This window comes from Macrobrachium nipponense, chromosome 6, assembly GCF_015104395.2.
Source record: "Macrobrachium nipponense isolate FS-2020 chromosome 6, ASM1510439v2, whole genome shotgun sequence".
In the NCBI taxonomy this organism is placed as follows: Eukaryota; Metazoa; Arthropoda; class Malacostraca; order Decapoda; family Palaemonidae; genus Macrobrachium; species Macrobrachium nipponense.
Genome location: NC_061108.1, coordinates 103,940,026 through 103,964,589, shown reverse-complemented (window position 1 = coordinate 103,964,589; position 24,564 = coordinate 103,940,026). Strand labels below are relative to the sequence as shown.

General features: G+C 41.5%; 1 protein-coding gene across 4 annotated transcripts in view; it reads right to left on the bottom strand.

The window, feature by feature from the left end:
- Positions 1–24,564, bottom strand: part of LOC135216795 (uncharacterized) — a 219,590-nt gene that overhangs the window by 37,470 nt on the left and 157,556 nt on the right. For all 4 annotated transcript variants that reach the window (XM_064252280.1, XM_064252282.1, XM_064252283.1 and 1 more), the window contains exon 6: positions 23,937–24,050. In XM_064252280.1, the coding sequence (XP_064108350.1) occupies positions 23,937–24,050 (114 nt within the window). The remainder of the gene's footprint in view (positions 1–23,936; positions 24,051–24,564) is intronic.

Below are 24,564 nucleotides of genomic sequence, written 5' to 3'. Positions count from 1 at the left end.
TGACAGATATCCTCCTGAAAGCAAGGCTGAAAGATATAAATCGAGTTTGGCGATCGAGAGCAAACGCCAAATCTCGAGACAAGTTGTCAGTAATTCCACAGATCCTTCGCAATCAACTCCGTCCATGGACAAAAGTAAAGAACTTGGCCAAGCGGGTACCCCTTCAATATCCCCTTCCAGTGTTAACCATTCACACGGATGCCTCCCTGTCCGGGTGGGGGGGATATTCTCAGTTCAAACAGGTTCAGGGGACTTGGTCAGTTCAATTCCGCCAGCTCCACATAAACGTTCTGGAAGCAATGGCAGTATTTCTTACCCTGAAGAGACTTCTTCCCCCGAAAAAGTCTCATCTAAGACTAGTTTTGGGACAGTGCAGTGGTAGTTCATTGCATCAACAGAGGAGGGTCCAAATCCAAGCATGTGAACCATGTCATGATAGCCATCTTTGCCCTAGCAAACAAACACAAATGGCATCTGTCCGCCACTCACCTGGCGGGGGTAAGAAATGTGATAGCAGACGCCTTGTCCCGGTCAGTCCCTCTGGAATCAGAATGGTCCCTAGACGACGGGTCATTCCGGTGGATATGCCGGAGAGTCCCAGGTCTCCAAGTAGAATCTCTTCGCCTCACAAGCGAACCACAAGCTCCCTTGCTATGTGGCCCCCAACCTGGACCCTCTGGCTTATGCCACGGACGCCCTGTCGTTAGATTGGAATCAGTGGAGAAAAATTTATGTTTTTCCTCCAGTGAATCTTCTCTTGAAAGTCTTGAGCAAGCTGAGGACTTTCAAGGGACTAGTAGCCCTGATTGCTCCAGACTGGCCCAAGAGCAACTGGTATCCTCTGCTTCTGGAATTGGGTCTCCGACCTCAACGGATTCCCAATCCCAGCTGTCACAATCAGTACAAATGAGGACTGTGTTCGCTTCCTCAGGAATTCTTCAGACCCTAACTTTATGGACTTCATGAAGTTTGCGGCTAATAAAGATGCTAACATTGATCCACAAAACATCCTCTTCCTAGAATCAGATAAGAGAGAGTCAACTATTAGACAATATGACTCAGCTGTTAAAAAATTAGCATCCTTCCTGAAAGAGTCAAACACTACAAAACCATGACAGTTAATTTAGCTATATCCTTTTTCAGATCCTTGTTTGAAAAAGGTTTAGCAGCTAGCACTATTACTACTCATAAATCGGCTTTGAAGAAGATCTTTCAGTTAGGTTTCCAGATAGATCTGACTGAATCTTATTTTACGTCTATCCCTAAAGCCTGTGCTAGACTTAGACCTTCTCAAAGGCCTACTGCAGTCTCATGGTTCTTAAATGATGTCCTCAAACTAGCATCAGACACCTGGACAACTCGTCTTGTACATTCACTATGCTTCTTAGAAAGACATTATTCTTACTAAGCCTAGCTTCAGGAGCTAGAATTTCAGAACTGTCGGCTCTATCCAGAGATGCGGGTCATGTGGAATTCCTCCCCTCAGGAGAAGTTCTGCTTGCTCCGGATCGTAGTTTTTTGGCTAAAAATGAGGATCCTCTTGCAGGTGGCCCCTGGAAAGTCATCCCCACTTCCGCAAGACCCTTCTCTCTGCCCAGTATCAACTTTAAGAGCCTTTCTATCTCGTACATCCTCAAGATCCTCAGGTTCTCTCTTCATGAGAGAAAAAGGTGGTACTTTATCAGTAAAAGGTATTAGGCAACAAATCCTTTACTTCATTAAACAAGCCAATCCTGATTCATTTCCAAAAGCACATGACATCAGGGAGTAGCCACCTCAATTAATTACTTTCAACATATGAACTTTGAGGATCTTAAAAAGTATACTGGATGGAAATCTCCGACAGTCTTTAAACGTCATTATCTAAAGTCCTTGGAATCTTTAAAATTTTCTGCAGTAGCAGCGGGAAAACATTGTTTCCCCTGATACTGTATAGTAGTCGTAGTATAGATCCAGGTCTCCTCTCTACCTACCTCATCCAACATGCCTCACCCTATCGCCATGCTACTCGGATATTCTAGCCTTAGCCGCTGAGATCATATTAGTGGATTGTCCCTTATTTTTTTGCTAGGGACATCCACACTATGTACTGATAATGTACTTCAGTGTACCTACCCTTATTTTTATGCTAGGGTAGGACACAATGTGTTTGTATATTTTGTAAATAAGTTATCTAAGTAAATCTATTTTGTTAAATTACACTGCATTTTTGTACTTTACTATGTTTACTGTAATTTTAAGTACTTTACATTACTAACTTTCTTTTATGTCATTGTTTAAAATAAGTTAGCCTTAAGTACTTAGTTTATATACTGTAATAACTGATTTACTTATATTATATTCCTCATTTTACAACTGTTTTTCATTTGTCCTTTTTTCCCATCTTGTCTGTTTTCTCTGGTACTCTTTCATAGGCCGACACGAGCTGAGCCCGAGAAAAGGGATTTTGACGAAGGACAAAAATCTATTTCTGGGTGATTAGCTCGTGTCGCCCTATGAAACCCACCCTGTATTGATTGCCCCCCCCTGCAGGACAAGATGTTCTTAGATTAAGGATGACCGCTAGGGGCGCTGCTGTCCGTGGCGTCCCTAGTAGTAGTAGTAGCGGCGCATCGCCGTTAGTATCAGCTCTCTCTTGTGGGGATTCTGATTGGAAGGTCTAATTGGTGACAATGTCTCGTGGTAGTGTTCTCACTCGCCCCTATTCTCATACCGACACTTCTTTTAAAGAGTGAGCGAGTCAGTTTTACTGACATTTCTTAATTTTGTTTTTCTCTGGTAATTTTAGATTAATTTTGCCTAGAAAGAATGATATTAAGGATCCTTTCATAGGGCGACACGAGCCAATCACCCAGAAATAGATTTTTCCTCGTTAAATACCTTTTTGATGTTTATTTTCATAAGACTAAATACATTTTTATGATACAAAAATTATTTACTAATTTTCAAATATTAATTTTGATTAATACTGTATTAGTAAGTTTAATAAGTTTAAATGATATCACATAATAAAAATAATAATTTCTCTCTCTCTCTCTCTCTCTCTCTCTCTCTCTCTCTCTCTCTCTCTCTCTCTCTCCTACAAAGATGTATGTTTTTTTTTGTATGATAAATAAATGATTTGCTATTTTCAAATATTAATATTATTTATACAGCAATAAATCAATTCATTAAAGAAAGTACCATAGTGAATTTGTAAGATTTTAGCTTATAAATTTAAAAATTATGGAAGAATGAAGGAATCCCAGTCATATTCTTTCTCTAACTCCAGGTACTAAAAACTCAGATATACGTATCAAGTTAAGTGACCGGAGGGGGAAGGAGCTGATTTGTTGCTGCCATCAAGTGCTCATGAAATTTCAACTCTCTCTCTCTCTCTCTCTCTCTCTCTCTCATCTCATATCTGCAAAATCTCTCTCTCTCTCGTCTCTCTCTCTCTCTCTCTCTCTCTTTTACTGAGATGATGAGAGTTTTTATGGTACATATATGCATTAATATGTTTATTAATATTTTCAAAAAATAATAATAATAACTAACTGTTTATTACAAAAATCACATGTGAAAGTATTTTACAAATAACTATGATAATCTCTCGTCTCTCTCTCTCTCTCTCTCTCTCTCTCTCTCTCTCTCTCTCTCTCTCTCTCTTAAAGCGATGTATATTTTTTGGATGATGATTTACTAATTTTCAAATATCAATATTATGTAAACAGCAATAATATAAATTCATTAAAGAAATACTAAAGTGAATTAGCAAGATTTTAGTTTATAAATAAAACAAAAAGAATTATGTAAGAATAAAAAGAAAATGCATTTAACCCCGTGTCTTGTTTTTGAACACGTAGCCAGCTTGGTTGGCTGGGTTTCCAACTGTCAAATCCAGTGGGAGCGAGTGTTTGCCATCTACGGATCATTGAAATTCTCTCTCTCTTTCTCTTTTGCTGATATGAGATCATTTCTATGGTATGTGTGATGTTTATTATATTTTCGCATAATAATAATAATAATAATAATAATATAACTAATCTCAAAATTCACATGTGATAGTATTTTAACGAAGTACAATAATCTATCCATTTCACTCTTTTAAATAAGGACAACTCTCTCTCTCTCTCTCTCCACACGAGATACTAGCATGCGCTAGTGGTAACTCTCGCCCTCTGTTTGGGCTAGAAGTGTTTGTATAAGTATATCTTTAAGGACATTACTACATTTTGGGTAAAATATAATATACAGTACTAGTTTACAAAAATATTACGTTTTAATGAGATTAAACAGTAACAATACATTCTCTCTCTCTCTCTCTCTCTCTCTCTCTCTCTCTCTCTCTCTCTCTCTCTCTCCGTCGTATGTTTATTTGTTTTGTAGTATAAATAAATGATTTACCTTATAACTAATTTTCAAATATTAATAAGATTAATTAAAAATAGCAATTCCCAGTCTTTTTATCCACTTGGAGGAACATGGGCGGGGGAGTAAATGAGTTTGATATACGAATTGGTGGAGGGGAGGAAGCGGAGTCTAGGAGTTATTCTCTCTCTCCCTCTCTCTCTCTCCATTATTATTCTCTCTGTCTCAGAAATAATTCATAATTTCACTCTTGAGGGTCAAATATATGATGTTGCCATTCATTGGTCGGTCTCTCTCTCTCTCTCTCTCTCTCTCTCTCTCTCTCTCTCTCTCTCTCTCTCTCTCTCTCTCTCTCTCTCTCTGTTATTTGCTGTAGGTATATATTTTTAATGGTAAAATGTTTAAGATGACTTTAAAATGATATTAATATATAACCTCAAAGATTAATGCAGTAATAGGTTAGTAATTTTAGGTATATTTGAAGTAGGATGATGTTAAAGGTATACATTTGGCATCTGAACTTTCAAGATAGGCAGTTATAAGCATTTTTAGTGGTGGTTTTAACTATTCGCGGGGGTGTCTGGTACACATCCCCCGCGAATACGGGGGGAACACTGTAATGCCATTCGGGCTCAACATAGCCCCAAGGGTATTTACAAAACTGGTGGAGACAGTTGTCCAAGAACTAAGATCTCAAGGAATAATGCCAGTAGCTTATCAGGACGATTGGCTTGTGTGGGCCACAAGCATCGAAGCATGTCGCAAAGCAACGGTCAAAGTAATCCGGTTTCTGGAACATCTAGGCTTCCAGATAAACAGAACCAAGTCCCGGCTAACACCGGAGTCCCGCTTCCAATGGCTAGGGATTCAATGGGACTTAAACTCCTACACTCTATCAATTCCGCCATTGAAAAGGAGAGAAATAGCCAAAGCAACCAGACAATTTCTCAAGTGCAAACAGACGTCCCGGAGGAACCAAGAAAGAATCTTAGGTTCTCTCCAATTTGCTTCAGTAACGGACGTTCTTCTGAAAGCCAGACTAAAGGACATAAACCGAGTTTGGTGTTCAAGAGCAAACAAGAGATCCCGGGACAAACTAGCACCTATCCTGGCGATCTTACGAAAAAGACTCCGCCCGTGGACGGAGATCAAGAATTTGTCGAAGACAATTCCGCTCCAATTCCCTCCGCCAGCCTTAGTGATCCACACAGATGCATCACTAAGCGGCTGGGGCGGTTACTCACAGTACAAAACGGTACAGGGAACCTGGTCCCTACCATTCCGCCAGCTTCATATCAATGTACTGGAAGCTATGGCAGTGTTCCTCACCCTGAAAAAACTTCATCCAGCCAAGAAATCTCATACAGTGGTACCTAGAGATACGAAAGGCTCAACTTACGAAAAACTCCAGATACGAAAGCTGACACGAAAAATTTCACTGCTCTACATAGAAAAGTTTTCAAGATACGAAAGGTTTCTGAAAGTCCGAGATTCGCCCGATAACAATTTTGAAACTCGCGCCGCCATCTTAGTTCTAGTAGACTTGCCACCATCCTCTTGCTATCCCATTGGTTCCTGATGCTAGCCAAGCCATGAGATGCTTCTCTCCTATTGGACAGCATCCCTCCCATCATGCATCTTACGTGGTGGTGTTCCTTCGCTCGGCCACTTCGCACCCGAAGCTTTATTGTACACATGCGGCATTCGTTCGGTCCAACGATTTCGTTTTGTATCTTAAATTCGTTAGTAATTTCGTTGTGCTACTTTATCGTGTTGTGAGAACCTAATTAGTATACGTACTACATACGTAACTTAATTACGTACAGTACATATAGTCATGGGTCCCAAGAAAGTTACTGAAGTTCACAGAAAGAAGAGAATGCTTTCTATGGAGACAATGATGGAGATAATAAAAAAAGTATGAAGCTGGCTTGCGGTTGAGTGTGATCGCTAAGGAATACGGCCAAAATCCGTCGACGATAGGCACCATCCTTAAGCAGAAGGAAGCCATCAAAGCAGCTACACCTTCCAAGGGCGGGACTATTTTGTCCAACAAGAGGAGCCATGTGCATAATGAAATGGAAAGTCTGCTTCTTGTATGGATTGAGGACAAAGAAATCGATGGCGATACGATAACCGAGACGGCAATCTGCCAGAAGGCCAGCGCTATTTTCGGCGATTTGATTGCCCAAGCCGAAGACGACAGCAGAGAGGGGACATCAACGGCAACCCCTGAGTTCAAGGCTTCTCATGGGTGGTTAGAAAAATTCCGTAAACGGACTGGCATCCATTCGGTGGTGAAGAAATTGAAATTACGTAAAGTATAAAAAAGTAAAAAGAAATGTAAAAATCAAAAAAAAGACAAAATAAATTTTATTTTAAGTTTTTTGTAAAGTTAAGTGTTACAGTTTTGTTAATGTGTTTTGTAAAGTTTAGTTTGTTTTTCTGACATTTTTTTATTTTTTGTAAAGTTAAGTGTACGTATCTGCCGTTTGTCCTCCTCCTCCTCTGCCGCCACTTTCGGAGATAGCCTCACTCGGAAGGTAAGCTTCCACATTTTATGTTACAGTAATAATATTTCTTGTACACTAATATACACTTTATTTACAGGTTTTGCATTTTTATTCTTAATTTAGGTATTGAATGGTCCAAATTGTTGTAGTATTTCATTGTTTATAGGTCAATTTAGCTTTATTATGAAATTTACTGGGGTGTTTTTGGAGGGCTTGGAACGGATTAGCCATTTTACATGTAAAATGTGGTCCAAGATACGAAAGGCGCCTCGGAACGGATTAATTACGTATCTCGAGGTACTACTGTATCAAGCTGGTGCTGCACAGTGCAGTAGTAGTACACTGCATCAACAGGGGAGGCTCCAAGTCGAGCCACGTGAACCATGTCATGATAGCCATATTTTCACTAGCAGACAGGAACAAATGGCACCTGTTTGCCACTCATCTAGCAGGCGTAAGAAATGTGGTAGCGGATGTGCTATCACATTCAGTTCCGCTGGAGTCGGAGTGGTCCCTGGACAAGGAGTCATCCAGTTGGGTCTGTCAACTAGTACCAGGGCTTCAGGTTGATCTCTTCGCCACCGAGTCGAACCACAAACTCCCTTGTTATGTGGCCTCCAACCTGGACCCTCTGGCTTACGCCACGGACGCGATGGCTATAGATTGGAATGTGTGGAAGAAGATTTACCTCTTTCCTCCAGTGAATCTTCTCTTGAAAGTCCTGAACAAACTCAGGACGTTCAAAGGCCACATTGCTTTAATAGCCCCCAATTGGCCCAAGAGCAATTGGTTCCCTTTTCTACTGGAATTGGGCCTCCGACCTCAATGGATTCCCAATCCCAAACTATCACAACTAGTGCAAACGCAGACTGTGTTCGCTTCCTCAGGAATTCAGCAAGCCCTAACTTTATGGACTTCATGAAGTTTGCAGCACAAAGGGATGCTAATATCGATCCCAGAACATCTTATTCTTAGAATCTGATAAACGTGAATCGAACTTGCGTCAATACAATTCAGCAGTCAAAAAACTAGCTGTATTCTTGAGGGACTCTAATGCACAAACCATGACCACGAATCTGGCCATATCCTTTTTCAGAACACTATTTGAGAAAGGTTTGGCAGCTAGTACTATTACTACCATTAAGTCTGTCCTTAAGAAGATCTTCCAGTTTGGATTCAAAATAGATCTAACAGATTCATATTTTTCATCTATCCCCAAGGCCTGCGCTAGACTCAGACCATCTGAGAGGCCCAAGTCTGTGTCATGGTTCTTAAATGATGTCCTTAAATTGGCCTCGGACACTAATAATGACTCATGTAACTATATAGCTCTCTTAAGGAAAACATTATTCCTAATAAGTTTGGCCTCAGGAGCCAGAATTTCCGAACTGTCGGCTCTATCTAGAGAATCAGATCATATAGAGTTTCTCCCTTCAGGAGAAGTGTTACTTTCTCCAGATTGCCAATTTCTAGCTAAGAATGAGAACCCACTGGATAGATGGGCCCCATGGAAAATTCTCCCACTTCCACAGGACCCGTCCTTATGTCCAGTTACTTCACTAAAAGCATATCTAAGTAGAACTACCCTGATATCTTCAGGCCCTCTGTTCATTAGGGAAAAGGGAGGCACCATTTCCTTAAAAGGAATTAGACAACAGATTTTATACTTTATAAAACAAGCCAACCCGCAGTCCTTCCCACGGGTACATGATGCAAGGGCAGTAGCTACCTCTATTAATTATTTTCATCACATGAATTTTGATGATCTGAAGAAGTACACAGGCTGGAAATCTCCGACAGTATTCAAATGCCATTATGTTAAGTACTTAGAAGCCCTTAAATTTCCAGCAGTGGCAGCAGGAAAAACTGTTTCCCCTGACACTGCTTAATTTAGTAGTAAGTAGTTTACTTTATATCTCTCTTCCTACCTGCCTCGCTAGCATTCTTGCCGTAGCTCAGTCGTCAATGTAGTCATATTGTACCTTGGATGCCACATATTGTATATACTTGTGATATTGCCTTTTGTTTTGTATCTAGGATTAGTCACAATTTGCATTTAAGCCTTACTATGTACTCTTAAGTAACTGTTGTGTTTTGTATATTGGATTAGCATTAAGGTTCCAATTGCTCTGTTGTTACTTGTTCTGTAACCTTATATTTAGATTATAGCAATTAACCTTAATTGATTTTGATTATCCTATAATTTTACTTGTGTGCTTCCTTTTCCCAAGCTTGTATGGCCATTTCTCTGGTACTAATTCACGGAGCGACACAGGCCGAGCCCAGAAAAGGGATTTTGACGAAGGAAAAATCTATTTCTGGGCAAGGACCTGTGTCGCCCAGTGAATGTCCCTTTAGCACACATTTCTAAGGTATAAATATTGCTATAATACCAGAGAAAAAAGCTAATATGGAAATGCCAGAGTATTCTGGCTCGCTCACCTTATTTAAGGTGTTGGTATGGTTCCTGGGGCGAGTGAAACCACTACCAGAGGTCCTTTGCCATTTAAATTCATCCTTCTTCAATATCCCTCATCTACAGAGGAGCTGATCTAAGGCCCACTACCCTCTACCGTTACGGCTAGCGCCTCTGACGTCATTCCTGCAGATAGCACCCAAGCTTGGGCCAAGAAAGGGTGGGATTTCACTGGGCGACACAGGTCCTTGCCCAGAAATAGATTTTTCCTTCGTCAAAATCCCTTTTTTCATATCTAGAACTACGTTTTACATGTAAATTGCCTAACTCGTTCCAAGCCCCACAAAAAGCTAAATTGACCAATAAACAATGAAATACAACAATTTGGACCATTCAATACTTAACCTAACCATTACTGTACCTGTAAAAAAAGTGTATTTCTGGGCTCAGCCCGTGTCGCTTTGTGAAATATCCTTTCAATTCATATTTCTAAGGTAAATAATACTAACATTACCAGAGAAAAATAAAAAGGGGGATGTCAGAGCATTTTGACTCGCTCACCCTAAATAAAAGAGGGTGTCGGTATGGGGTACTGGGGCGAGTGACACCACTATCACGGGTCTCTTGTCATTTAGATTTCTCCTCCACAAAATCCCCCTGCTAGAGAGAGCTGGTACACAGCCCGCGCCAGCAACTACTACTACTTGCTCACCCACGCCAACACCAGCGCCTCTAGAGGCCATCCTTTCTGTAAGCAGCACCTTGATTGCACGTGTTTTTTCTGCTCAGTGCTTTTGTGCTTCTATTTTGGATATTTCTTGCACCATGGAGCTTCAAGCCATCGCCGCAGCTAAGTTAAGTACTGCCTTAGTGTTTCACGTAATTTTAGCCAGCTGGGACCCGTTTTACCGCTGTTTTTAGGTATTACTACGGTGTCTCATTCCGTTCAGGCTCGCCTCGTGTGTGATTCATTCTAGCTCCTTCGGTCTCCCATACCGTTGTAGCTATGTCTGCGCAGTAATTATGCTTATGTCTACATGTGGTGCAAGATGTGCTTAATATATTTTTCTTCTGGGAATCCTATTCCTTTATGTCTTAGCTCAGTGTTCATGCATGCATGTGCCTTTGTCTAGGTCTGTTAGGCATGTGGGGTTATAGGCCCCTATATCTCTTTTCAGTCCTACCACCCTGGCCGTCGCCCTCACTTTCTACGTATCGGCAGAGGCCAGCTCCCGAGGGGTTGGGCTTCCTACCTTCCAGGTAGATTAGCCTAGCTTCTCTAGGACGTTGCTTTCCCTTTATCTTTTGATTCCCTTCCTTTCTATAATGATAATACTGTGTTTTATTCATATCGCATGTAGACGGTTTGTGCTAGCCTAGGCTACCTTTGTTCGCCTGGTCTATCCGTCCGCGTGGTCCTACCATGTTTGCGGTGGGCCAGACGATTGCCACGAGCCACCAGCTCAGTCCCCCTCCCTGCTTCCTCCCTCCCCTACGCGAACGGGAAAGCAGGTCACGCTCGCTCAAGGTTGCCACGGCAACCACCCGGGCTCTCCTCCCCTCCTCCTCTCCCCAGAGTGGATACGGGAGTCTCCGGGGGGGGGGGGGGGGGGGGGGGGGGCGGCGGATTCCTGAGTTTGGCTCCTCATTCCGTTCTCACCCTGGGTTCCGGTTTCCGTGGGGGGTCTGACCCTTGTACGCTCAGGTTGGGTTGGCCACCTCGCTCGCTTGTACTTGGACCTCCTCGGGTCCCTCCTTAGCTCTCTCCTACCCCGGTCACCCCCCCGCCCCTGTATACCCACCGCGCCAGCAGCGGACTCAGCTGGCTCCGCCAGCTCTTCTAGGGGGTGACGGAGAGTAGCACCTCTACATGCATCTATAGTCATATATTTAAGTTTTAATTTCTATTATTATCTTATATATCATAATTATTGTTTGTATTTTTTTTGCTATGCCGGCAGAGTGCCCGCTCACCAACCGGGTTCTCCTCCTGCCTGCAAAAATTTATACAGCAGAGCTACGCTCCGCCCATCCATGTTATATATCTTTTCTGGCTTAAACCTCTCATGTTCCTCCGCCGTCCTTGTACTCCTCACCCCGGCGTATAGACTGGTGGCTAGTTTGGTGAAACTCCTTATTCCGGTACCCCAGAAACTATGACTAGTATACCAGGCCTCACGGACATATCTCTACAGGAGAACAGGAGAGGGCTAATGCCAAAAATTTTTCACTCCGACATATAGCGGAGTATTATATCTCTTAATGGGCTAGTCCTGTTAGTAACCACTGATACTCATGTATCTGTTCACTTACAGGCTACCAATTGTCAGGAATCCGGCTGCAATGCCATATCGCAGGACCCCTGTGGCCATGAGGTCTGCAGGACTCACGCCCCTTGCGCCATCCGCTATGGTGACATAGTGGTATGGCATCACTAAGCCTGCTCAATATGTTATGATTTGGTAGAGCAGTTTTCCTCCGGTGTAAGTATATTTACCGGATTACTTTGTTTATGACTGATTATTCAACAGTCCTATTAGAGATATAGATGACATATAGTCTCAAATAATTAATCATATAACTTTCGGGCTTCGTTGTAAGGACTACAATGACCCTCTCTTCCAGGCTACCGCCGTGAAAGACGCCGCTTCAGCAACCCTGAGGGCCTGGGTCGGCGGGTTCGGGAGGAACGTGTCTAAGGGGCAGCCATACATCCTGGACAAGAGTATGGCTGTCCGCCTCTTCCCGGGCGGGAAGTCAACCGGATTCATCGACCCGGCAGCAGTGGCCCCTTACATCTCCGCCATCCAGCACCAGGTGGCGCAGGCGCTGGTGGTACAAGGCAACCCGGAAATCGCAGACGAAGTGGCTACCCTGGACCTTAATTTAGAGCCGATGGCGGTAGGTGAACAAGGTAACTTGTTAGTTAAGGTAGGTTTGTTAGGGGCTCAAGGGCTTCCCTTGGGTCCTTCTGGATTGTCTTCACCTGTTTACTCTTCTCCTTCCTTCCAAGGATTTTCGGAGAGCGAAATTTCGGCTATGCTGAAATCCACTTCAGCAATCCCTAAGGTGAAAGGGAAGCGGGAGTTAAAGACCCTAGAGAGGACGTCGTCTAAGAGGACCACGTCCTCTGCACCTCATAAGTCTCCGGCTCACCACCCCAGAGGCTGTGGTTAATGAGGTCCAGCACGAAGCAACAAGGCTTAACCAGAGCCTTAAGGTCCGCTGGGGCCTATCAGCCAAGAGGAAGCCCGAACCCACTTCCTCCGCTTCCAAAAAGCTGAAGAAGACAAGAAAGTTCCCATCTTTCCAGTCTCCTCAGCAACAACAGGTGGTACAAGGTGTGCCAGTGTCCCAGATGGTATAACCTTCCACCTCCAAAAGCCAGTCCCAACCAATACTCCTACTGACCTCTCAAAATCAGCCCTCTACCTTGTACGCAGTATCTCAGGCCTTCAACCCAGTCTTTGAAGGTCAGGCGTTCCAAGCCTTTAATAGGTTCGGAAGGGGAAGTAGGGCTAGAGGTGCATTTCGCCAAAGAGGTAGCGGAAGAGCACCTAGCAGAGGTAAGCACTTCCGGGGAAGACGTGGATCACGCCCTGCCCCAAGTCAGTGAGACCCCTCAGGTAGGAGGGAGACTGTTTCTCTATCGACACAGATGGGGATTCAGCAATTGGGCCCAAAGTATTGTGTCCAAGGGACTGGGATGGAGTTGGATCAAAGGTCCTCCTCCATCCAAGACCTTCCTTCAAAAACCAACAAAGGAATTGACGGAGTATGCACAAGAACTCCTTCAGAAAGGGGTAGTATCAAGAGTCAAGCATTTCAAGTTTCAAGGACGCTTGTTCAGCGTGCCAAAGAAAGGCTCAACCAAACGAAGAATAATCTTAGACTTGTCCCGTCTAAACTTATTCACTCGTTGCGACAAGTTCAAAATGCTGACTATCTCGCAGGTGCGGACCTTACTTCCCCGTGGGGCCGTCACCACCTCTATCGATCTTACAGACACATACTATCATATTCCAATTGCAAGGCACTTCCGCCCGTATCTAGGCTTCAGACTGGGAGACCAGGCATTCTCCTTCAAAGTGATGCCCTTCGGGTTGAACATGGCCCCCAGGGTATTCACGAAGTTGGCGGAATCAGTAGTTCAACAACTAAGATCCCAGGGAATAATGGTAGTAGCGTATCTGGACGATTGGCTCATTTGGGCAACAACTGTCCAAGAATGCCACAAAGCTACAGTCAAAGTAATACAGTTTCTGGAACATCTGGGGTTCCAGATAAACAAGACCAAGTCCAGGCTAACGCCGGACTCCCGCTTTCAATGGCTCGGCATTCAATGGGACTTGAACTCCCACACTGTCAATTCCGTTGGTCAAAAGGAAGGAAATAGCCAAAGCAACAAAGTAATTTCTCAAATGCAAACTAACATCAAGGAGAAACCAGGAAAGAATCCTAGGCTCTCTCCAGTTTGCATCAGTTACAGATGTTCTGCTGAAGGCAAGGCTAAAAGATATAAACCGGGTCTGGCGCTCAAGAGCAAACAACAAATCTCGAGACAAGTTGTCAGCCATCCCGCCGATTCTCCGCAAATGACTCCGCCCCTGGGCGGAGGTCAAGAACCTATCCAATTCGATCCCTCTTCAATTTCCCCCTTCGGCGTTGGTTATTCACACGGATGCTTCTCTAAGCTGGTGGGGAGGATACTCCCAATTCAAGAAAGTACAAGGAACTTGGTCACCTCAGTTCCGCCAGCTTCACATAAATGTATTAGAAGCTATGGCAGTATTCCTCACATTGAAGAGGCTTCTACCAGCCAAGAAATCCCATATCAAGCTGGTATTGGACAGTGCAGTAGTAGTACACTGCATCAACAGAGGAGGATCCAAATCAAGTCACGTGAACCACGTCATGATAGCCATTTTCTCACTAGCAGCCAAATACAAATGGCATCTATCCTCCACTCATCTGGCGGGAGTAAGGAACGTAATAGCAGACGCCCTGTCTCGCTCAGTTCCTCTAGAATTGGAGTGGTCTCTGGACAGGCGCTCATTCCAGTGGATATGCCAAAAGGTCCCACGCCTCCAGGTGGATCTTTTCGCATCACAATCGAACCACAAGCTCCCATGTTATGTGGCTCCCAACCTGGACCCTCTGGCTTATGCCACAGATGCCATGACCATAGATTGGAATCAGTGGAAGAAGATATACATCTTTCCTCCAGTGAATCTTCTATTGAAAGTCCTGAACAAACTCAGGTCTTTCAAAGGGCAAGTTGCTCTAGTAGCCCAGGATTGGCCCAAGAGCAACTGGTTCACTCTTCTTTTGGAACTGGGTCTCCGGCCTCAACGGATTCCCAATCCCAAGCTATCTCAACCAGTACAATTGAGGACTGTGTTCGCTTCCTCAGGAATTCTCAAAACCCTAACTTTATGGACTTCATGAAGTTCGCGGCTAAAAGAGATGCAAATATTGATCCTCAAAATATCCTTTTCTTAGAATCGGATAAAAGAGAATCAACTTTACGTCAGTACGACACAGCTGTCAAAAAACTGGCAAATTTCCTGAAGGAAACAGAATCTCGAACCATGGCTACTAATCTGGCTATCTCCTTCTTCAGATCCTTATTTGAAAAAGGTTTAGCAGCTAGTACTATTACTACCAATAAGTCAGCCTTAAAGAAAATCTTCCAGTTTGGCTTTAAGATAGACTTAACAGACTCTTTATTTTTCGTCTATTCCTAAGGCTTGTGCTAGGCTCAGACCATCAGAGAGACCTAGCTCAGTTTCATGGTTCTTAAATGATGTTCTCATAACTGGCCTCAGATACTGACAACAATTCATGTAGCTATATACCACTCCTAAGGAAAACTTTATTTCTGCTAAGCCTGGCTTCAGGAGCCAGGATATCTGAACTGTCGGCTCTCTCTAGAGACTCTGGCCATATCGAATTTCTTCCATCAGGAGAAGTTCTTCTAACCCCAGACTGCAGTTTTTTGGCCAAAAATGAGGATCCTTTAATGAGATGGGCTCCTTGGAAGATCCTCCCTCTTCCTTAAGACCCTTCTCTATGTCCAGTGACGACCTTACAAGCCTACCTGTCCAGGACATCTTCTAGGTCCTCAGGTCCCTTATTCATAAGAGAGCAAGGTGGCACTATTTCCTTAAAATGAATTAGGCAACAGATCCTATACTTTATCAAGCAAGCCAACCCTGATTCATTCCCCAAAGCCCACGACATCAGGGCAGTAGCCACCTCAATTAATTATTTTCAACACATGAATTTCGATGATCTAAAGAAGTATACTGGCTGGAAGTCGCCCACAGTATTCAGACGTCACTACCTGAAATCCTTGGAATCTCTTAAATTTCCAGCAGTGGCAGCGGGAAACACAGTTTCTCCTGACACTGCCTAAGTAATTTTAGTCTTAAGATCCAGATCTCCTTTCTACCTGCCTCGCTAACATTTTTCCTGTGATCGTGCCACCAGGCTCGACCCTAATTTGAGCCTTAGCTGCCAAAAGGCTATATCGTGATGTTTTCCCTTATTTTTATGCTAGGGAAACTCACAACTGTATATAATGTATTATTCTAGTTTTAAGTTATCGTAAGTTAGCATAAGTATACTACTGTTAATCCCTATTACTTATTTTAAGGCTAACATAAAGTTACTATAAGTTAGTTTAAGTATTTATACGATAAATTTGTAAAATTTAATCTAGATTATACTCATCTCATTTATTTTTTCAATGTTTTCTTATTACCTTATACTGTTACCTTTTCCCCAAGCTTGTGCTAATTCTCTGGTACTATTTCACAAAGCGACACGGGCTGAGCCCAGAAAAGGGATTTTGACGAAGGAAAAATCTATTTCTGGGCAACTCTCCCACCCTTGTGCCCAAGCTTGGTCTTCTAACTTCAAGGATGGCCGCTAGAGGCGCTGGTGTTAGCGTGACCTTACCTTACAGACCTTACAGTTCGTTCGGGTTGCCCCAGGTCCCTCAGTGTGAGGCGCCTCTAATGTCTACCAGAGAGTTGCTAGTACATCTTCCGGTATATTTTGCATCTTCCAATCTTGGATGGTCTGGGATGCAGTTTAGATATTTGTCGAGCTTATTCTTAAACACATCTACGCTCACTCCTGATATATTCCTCAGATGAGCTGGCAACGCATTGAATAGACGCTGCATTATCGATGCTGGTGCGTAGTGGATTAATGTTCTGTGTGCTTTCCTTATTTTTCCTGGTATAGTTTTGGGCACTATTAATCTACCTCTGCTTGCTCTTTCTGATATTTTTAGTTCCATGATATTTTCTGTTATTCCTTCTATCTGTTTCCATGCCTGAATTATCATGTAGCGTTCTCTTCTCCTTTCTAGACTATATAATTTTAAGGATTGTAGTCTTTCCCAGTAGTCTAGGTCCTTAACTTCTTCTATTCTAGCTGTAAAGGACCTTTGTACACTCTCTATTTGTGCAATATCCTTTTGATAGTGTGGGTACCATATCATATTGCAATATTCAAGTGGACTACGAACATATGTTTTATAAAGCATAATTATATGTGTTCAGCTTTTCTTGTTTTGAAGTGCCGTAACAACATTCCCATTTTTGCTTTACATTTTGCCAACAGAATGGCTATTTGATCATTGCATAACATGTTCCTATTCATCATCACACCAAGGTCTTTAACTGCTTCCTTATTGTGATTGTCTCATTATTAGGTCCCCTATATGCATATAGCTTTCCTTCTCTGTCTCCATAATTTATTGATTCAAATTTATCAGAGTTAAATACCATCCTATTTACCTCTGCCCAATCATATACTTTGTTAAGGTCTCTTTGTAGAGCGTTCCTATCTTCATCACAAGTAATTTCTCTACTTATTCTTGTGTCATCAGCGAAACTACTCACTACCGAATCCTTAACATTACTGTCTATGTCTTCAATCATAATAACAAACAATATTGCAGCTAGCACCGTACCTTGTGGCACACCGGATATTACCTTGGTTTCATCCGATTTCTCATCGTTTGCAATAACTATCCTGTTTTCTGTTGTGTAAAAATTCTTTTAACCATCTTCCTACTTTATCTACGATATGTGTTTTCTAATTTTCTTTGCTAATATATTATGGTCTACTTTGTCAAAAGCTTTTGCAAAGTCTAGATAAACCACATCTGTTTCATTTCCGCTTTTCATATTTTTGAATATGTTCTCACGGTGGACTAACAGTTGGGTTTGTGTACTTTTTCCGGGTACGAAACCGTGTTTTCCTATATTAAACAAATTATTTCTTATTAAATGTTTCATAATATTTTTCTTCATTACCCTTTCATACACTTTCATAATATGTGATGTTAGACTCACAGGCCTATAATTACTTGCCTCTAGTCTTGATCCACTTTTGAAAGTAGGGGTGATATATGCTAATTTGTGCTCATCATAAATCTTGCCTGTATCTACACTTTGTCTTAATAATATTGCAAGTGGCTTTGCGATAGAATGAACTACTTTCTTTAACAAAATAGCAGGGACTCCATCCGGCCCTGCAGCAGCTCCATTTTTAATTTCATTAATTGCCTGCACAATATCAGCTTCATAATTTCTATGTCAGCTAAATATTCACTATTTTCGTCCCTTACTTCTATATCATTATCTTCATTATCTATTCTAGGGGTGAATTCTCTCTTATATCGTTCTGCCAGTATGTTGCAAATTTCCTTTTTTTCATTCGTTAATCTCCCTTCAATTCTCAGAGGGCCTATTTCTATTCTTCTTTTATTCATCTTCTTCGCATATGAGTATAATAGTTTCGGGGTTTTGCCTTGATATTTAATAGGGTTTTTTCTTCCAAGTCCCGTTTTTCATTTTCTTTTGATTGTATAATCTTTTTGTTCTGCATTTTCTATCTTACTTTTTAGTTCTATAACTTTCCATGCATTTTTTTCTTTTGCAAGACCTTTTTTCCACTTTCTGATTTTCTGGAACAAGATCCTTCTGTCTCTTGGTATGCATGAATGATGTTTACTTTTCTTCTTCGGTATATATTTATCCACTATTTTCTCCAATATTTTATATAATATCTCCGTATTTACCCTTATGTCATCACTTACGAAAATGTTATCCCAATCTTTGTTTAATTCTTCATTAATTTCTGACCATTTTATATTTTTACTGTAGAAGTTGTATTTTCCATATCCTTCCCACTTTTTCATTTCTTGCTTATCTCTATTTTCACTTGCTTTGGAATGAACTGTTAATTCTATGACATTATGATCTGAAATACTCGCATTATAAACTATTATTTCTTTAACATAATTCATCTCGTTCACAAATACTAGTCTAAAGTATTTTCCTTTCTTGTTGGCAGGTGATTTATTTGTTGAATGTTGTATTCTAGTAGCATATCTAATAGCTTTTCAAATTCCCTCTTATCTTCTGCACTACTATTACTTTCTTTTTTATATGTATAAGTACAACCACAGTCTCCTATTCGTTCTTTCCATTCTACGAAAGGAAAGTTGAAGTCGCCAGATAGGAGAATAGTCCAGTCCTTGTGATTTCTACATATATCATCCAATTTTTCAATTATTAAGTCAAACTCTTTAGTATTAGGAGGTCTATATATTACTATGTTCATCAATTTTTCAGATTCAAATTCTACCGCTATTAGTTCACATTCTGAGTTACTATATTTCTCATATATTTTTCCTTGTTTTTTGTCTTTCCCATATATTGCGGTTCCCCCTTGATTCATATTTTTTCTATCTGATCTATAAGTTTGGAACCCTTTTATTTGATCATCATTCCCAGTCTCTTGGGAATACCAGGTTTCACTTATATTCATTATATCTATTTTCTTTTCATTTTGGGTTAGTTCTTCTAAGTACTCTATTTTTCTTTTTGAGTTACTCGTAACTAAACCCTGCGCATTCATCACTATGATGGTTTGCGTGTTTTCTCCTTCATTTAATATTGGTAGTAATAAGGATTTTCCCATGTCTCTTTCCTGTTCTGGTATGTTGTTCTTTTTTTCATTTCCAGAAATTTTGACATTAAAAAATCCAACTTTTCCATAATATTTGATCTTCCTTCATCATAATTATTCATTTTGTGTCTGAATCTGCAATTTTCTCCGTTTCTGCAATATCCTCTTGCATAATAAATACAGTTATTATCTCTTGAGTAGAATTTCGGAGCTGATGCTTTGAAATTTTTTGCTGACACCTCTGCATTTCTCATTGGTGGTTTGCTTTTCTCTTTTACCTGATATTCTTGATTTCTCTCTTTATTTGTTTCTTTCTTATTAACAAAGTAGTAATTGCTAGCGCGGGCTGTGTACCAGCTCTCTCTGGCAGGGGGATTTTGTGGAGGAGAGATCTAAATGACAAGAGGCCCGTGGTAGTGGTGTCACTTGCCCCAGTACCATACCGACACCCTCTTTTATTTAGGGTGAGCGAGTCAGAATGCTCTGACATCCCCCTTTTTATTTTTCTCTGGTAATGTTAGTATTATTTACCTTAGAAATATGAATTGAAAGGATATTTCACTGGGCGACACGGGCCCTTGCCCAGAAATAGATTTTTCCTTCGTCAAAATCCCTTTAGTGTACAGGATACAAGAAATACTGTATGTACATGTACGTACGGATGTAGTAAAATGTGGAACCTTACCTTTCGAGTGAGGCAATGTCTGAAAGTGGCGACAGAGGAGGACAAATGGCAGAAACATGAACACTTAACTTTACAAAACACATTAAAAATGGCAAAAAACATCAACACTAAACTTTACAAAACACATTAACAAATGGCAGAAAACATTAACACTTTTTGATTATCTCCACCTTCATCTCCATAGAAAGCATCCTCTTCTTTCTGTGAACTTCAGCAACATTCTTGGGACCCATGGCTAATACTAACGAAAGTAATTAAGTTCATACACAACACAATAAAGTAACTTACAGGACAACAAATGCAAAATCACTAACATGAATTTACGTTACCAAACGAAATCTATGTGAACGAACAAATTCCAGGTGTTTTCGATAACGCTGCCACAACAAAATGGTCAAGGAATGCCTTTACATAGAGGCATGATGAGAGGGATGCCTTTACATAGAGGCATGATGGGACAGATGCTGACCAATAGGAGAGCAGGATCTTACGGCAGTGACTAGCATCAGGAACCAATGGGAGAGCGGGAGGATGGTGGTGAGTCTACTGAGTTGGTGGCACACGAGTTTTAAAATTGTTCTTGGTGGCCTGGGCATTCTTGGACATTACAGTACATACACTCTTTCGCAACCTCAATTATTTTCGTACACAGAAGCAAAAAAATCTTTGTCTTTGCCTTCGTAACCTGGGTTTTTCGTACATAGGGACTTTCGTATGTAGGGGTATGACTGTAGAGTGGGTTGCGGCAGTAGGTTTCTGTTTCTTAATAGTAGCAGTTATGACTTGGACCATCAATGGATAGTCTCTTGTTTGCCACTTTTTCATAAGTTGTATTTCAACAAAGATCTTTCACAATTGACCCCTGATCCCCTTTTTACCTGGCAAGAGCAACCAGATTTGCTGAAAAGCAGCACCAATATGCAGTAAATGTGCCTCGCTGTCAAACTTCTCAGTTCCAGAGGTTTAGGAAACAATTTTTAGAAGAGTGTCCCTAAAGTCCTCTCTCCTGCTGTCAACTGTATGTCAGACCAGATCTACCTGGAATTAGTAAGGAGAGTCCACTAGGGTGCTTTTCCTTAGCTAAACCAGCTCTCCAATGCAATCTGTTTCAGCATAACTGAGAGGGAGGACTCCTCCTTTTGAGGATCAGGTTAGTCCATGCATGTCCCACTTGTCTGATGACATATAAGAAAGCATTTCCTGACAGTGGGCCTAGTCACTACTATGGTGGGACAGCATTTTTTGTCCTAGAGCTATGGCTCATGGCACTTATCCAGACAGGGGATAGCCTCTCAAGGTCCTCGCAAACATCAACTCCAAGTTTCCCACCTCAGAGCTTTTCATACGCATGTTTGAATCCAATTATCTCAGGATGGTAAAGGCATATTCAGGAAGTTTAGTACAGAAAGCCCCCAGTTATCAGTAGGGGTTCCATTCCGATGGCTTGATGATAAGTGAAAATTGGCAATTTTCGGGGCTTATCAGCGCTGATAACCAGTTAACGAGACACTGTTATGTATGTATCCGCACCAATACCCTATCATTGGTGCTGATAACCAGAATTGTGCATTTCAGGGCTGAAAATTGACAGTCGGCACTAGACTTGCACCATAAAACCAGATTGCCGACAACGGAGGCCACCGGTAACTGGGGACTACCTGTATTTCCCTTGACAGAGCAGGGGTGGGGGCCAAAACTTCTCTGACCTGAAGAACACTAGGGAATTCTTTGCTCCTGCTAACTGACTGTTTAGTTCTTTTATGAGACCTTGAATCAGCAGGGACCATGGCAGATATACTTACTAACTCACATCTGAGGGGGTTCTCTGCTGCTTGTTCTAGGTAGGAGCACAAGGAGGGGTCTCCAGGGATGGAGATCAGGGGATCCACTATTCCCATATGCTGTCTAATCTGCATGAAAAATTTGTTGAATCCCTTCTCCTCCTCCAAATCCTCTAACAGTGATAGTTCCTCTGGTCCCTACTGTTCTTGACTCTCACTGCCTCTGACATTCTGCCCTCTTTCCAACTGGTACTTGCAAGACTAGCTCCTATCCTTTTTCCAGTTGGCAGGGGTGCTTCTCAGGGAGGGCCCGGTGGGGAGATCTCTGGTTCTGCCTGTTTCTCTATCTGGGAGTATGTTGATCGTAGAGGCAGGGAGCAGAGTTGGACAAGGATCTTTTCTGCCTGTCATGAGATGAACTGCAACCCCTATCAAATCTGCTCTTCGAGCGAGACGTGGATCTTCTGCTACTTTAGCACCTGGGGGAGTCACCACGGAGGTGACAATGATATATTGGTGAGACATAGCTGCTAGCTATTGACCCACTACTCCTTGATCTTGCTTCTCCTGGAGACTGTCCAATTCCTATGAAAATGAGAGGTCTATTGCAAAGTGGAGGAAACCACTGATGAAACAAATGGTGCTACAGATGGTGATCGCCTACTCCCCATATCCAGTTCAGGATAGCATGAATCTTCCAACCTTTGGTACATATTTCAAAGGAAGGGATGGGGGGCCTGCTGAAAATGCTTGTGACCTCTTTTTACTTACTTCCTTATCTACTCTGAGGGAAGAAGACAGGCAGGGAGAATGGGAAGACCTTTTGACATTCCTAGATTCCACATGGTGGAAGACAATAATGGGACCCTTGGCAAGACTAATGACAACACCTGATGAAGCAGTTGTCCACCTTTCCCCCCTTGAAATCTGGTACTTTCTTGATCACATCATCTGTAAATCTGTATGGGGCGCTCCTTCTGATGCTGAAAGGGTGGATGGTGACCCTGCTGGAAGTGTTGCTGAAGGAGGTGGTCTCAGCAATGGTGGCATCATTGGAGGGCATGGAGAAAGGCTAGGAGTGGCCTCCCTCAAGAAAGAGCTTTCTTTCTTGTGATGCCTCTTCTAGTACAACAACCACTTGGATGGTTACCACCTCTCTCACTCTTCCCAGGGGAAGTGTCTAGTACACACTCGTCCCTCACACAAAATACAGAGCAAGGGTATATGATATCTGGGACACAAATTTACTACAGGGATTGCCCTTGGCCACACAATGATGAAACTCTTGTTCCATGTCCTCCAAAGCAGCCGTGACACACAGAAAAGGCCTCATACACATGGGAGACACACTACTTACACACTTGGACACAAAGGTGGTAAACTGTGTGTCTCATAGAAAGACAAAGAAAGAACAGACAGGGCCTGCCCTTCATAGCAAAAAAAAAAAAAAAAAAAAAAAAAAAAAAAAAAAAAACATAATTGCTTCAATAACATACATGCTGGGTTACTAAAGGTGCAACAAACACTGGGTGGGCAGTAACCCTGCAGTAAAAATGCAAAAGGGCACAAGTGACACACACACACATACACACAACCAATCTAAGGAAAAACAGGAGATAAAACACAGTGACTGTCTTTGCGGGTGCAGCTGAGAACAAAATGGCAGAGTAAGGTCAGCTCAGGTCATAAGTAACTCAGGCCTAAATGATAGGACTTTGTTTGTCTAGTTAAGTTGGTGACAGTCAAGAAGTGCCTTCTGCCAAAAACTCAATTTATGAAATCGTTGGTTTTTATCCCTGTCAGAACAAATAAAGTGACATGACCTATCAAGATCACTATAACCACGGTTATCTTCTCACATCAAGCAGGATGTCATTTAGAATAGCTTGCCTATATGATGGCCCAAAGCAGTTGATTTACATCCAAAGTATACATTTGTTGAAGTTTACTGCCAAACTGTATATGTAACTGGACCCATATATCTTCCCTTACTAAGGCAGTGTGACCTAAAACCAAAGCAAGCTTGTATATCATTTAATATAATAAAATATAGAGTAATTTTTTTAAAGTTTTATATATGAATTAAATTAAATCACAAAATTCTGGAAACAATGAACAAAAAATGTACAATATAAAAGTGCAAAAGTTATTTCTGCAATAAACATCTATTCACTGAAAAACAAGATGCAAACACTTACAGAATTTTTTTATTTCAACAACTGATCGTAATTTTGGCCCAACAGGTGGATGGTAATAAACATCGTATCGCGAACTATTAGTGACAGCTCGCCTTACTAATTCTCGTACCCAACCTAGAAAAAATGTTTAATTAAATATAACCTTTAATTATTTTGAAACTTCAAACTCATTAAATAAAATAATTCAAAACTGATGCCTCTACATAATGCAATAAATTTCAAACAATGTAGAGAAATTTAATAATAAAAATAATTTTTTCAATACAGTGTTCCCCCCATATTCGCGGGGGATGCGTACCAGACCCCTCCTCTAAATAGTTAGAACCCGAGAATAGTTGGAACCCCTATAAAAATGCTGAAAACAGCCTATTTTGTTAAAACTCAAGAAAAACCCAATAAAAATTTTTATACTTGGTTTTTTTAAGTTTTATCAAAAAGTGCATTTTATGGTGAAAATGATAAAAAAAATCCCAAGAATTTGTGGATATTCTTCATAGAAAAAACGCGAATATGCGAATTTTCCGCAAATAATGTGGGGAAACATTCCCGCGTGAAATCCGCGAATCCGGAGAACGCGAATACGGGGGTTCCACTGTACTTACCTCTATACATATTAAGATAGCTGTAT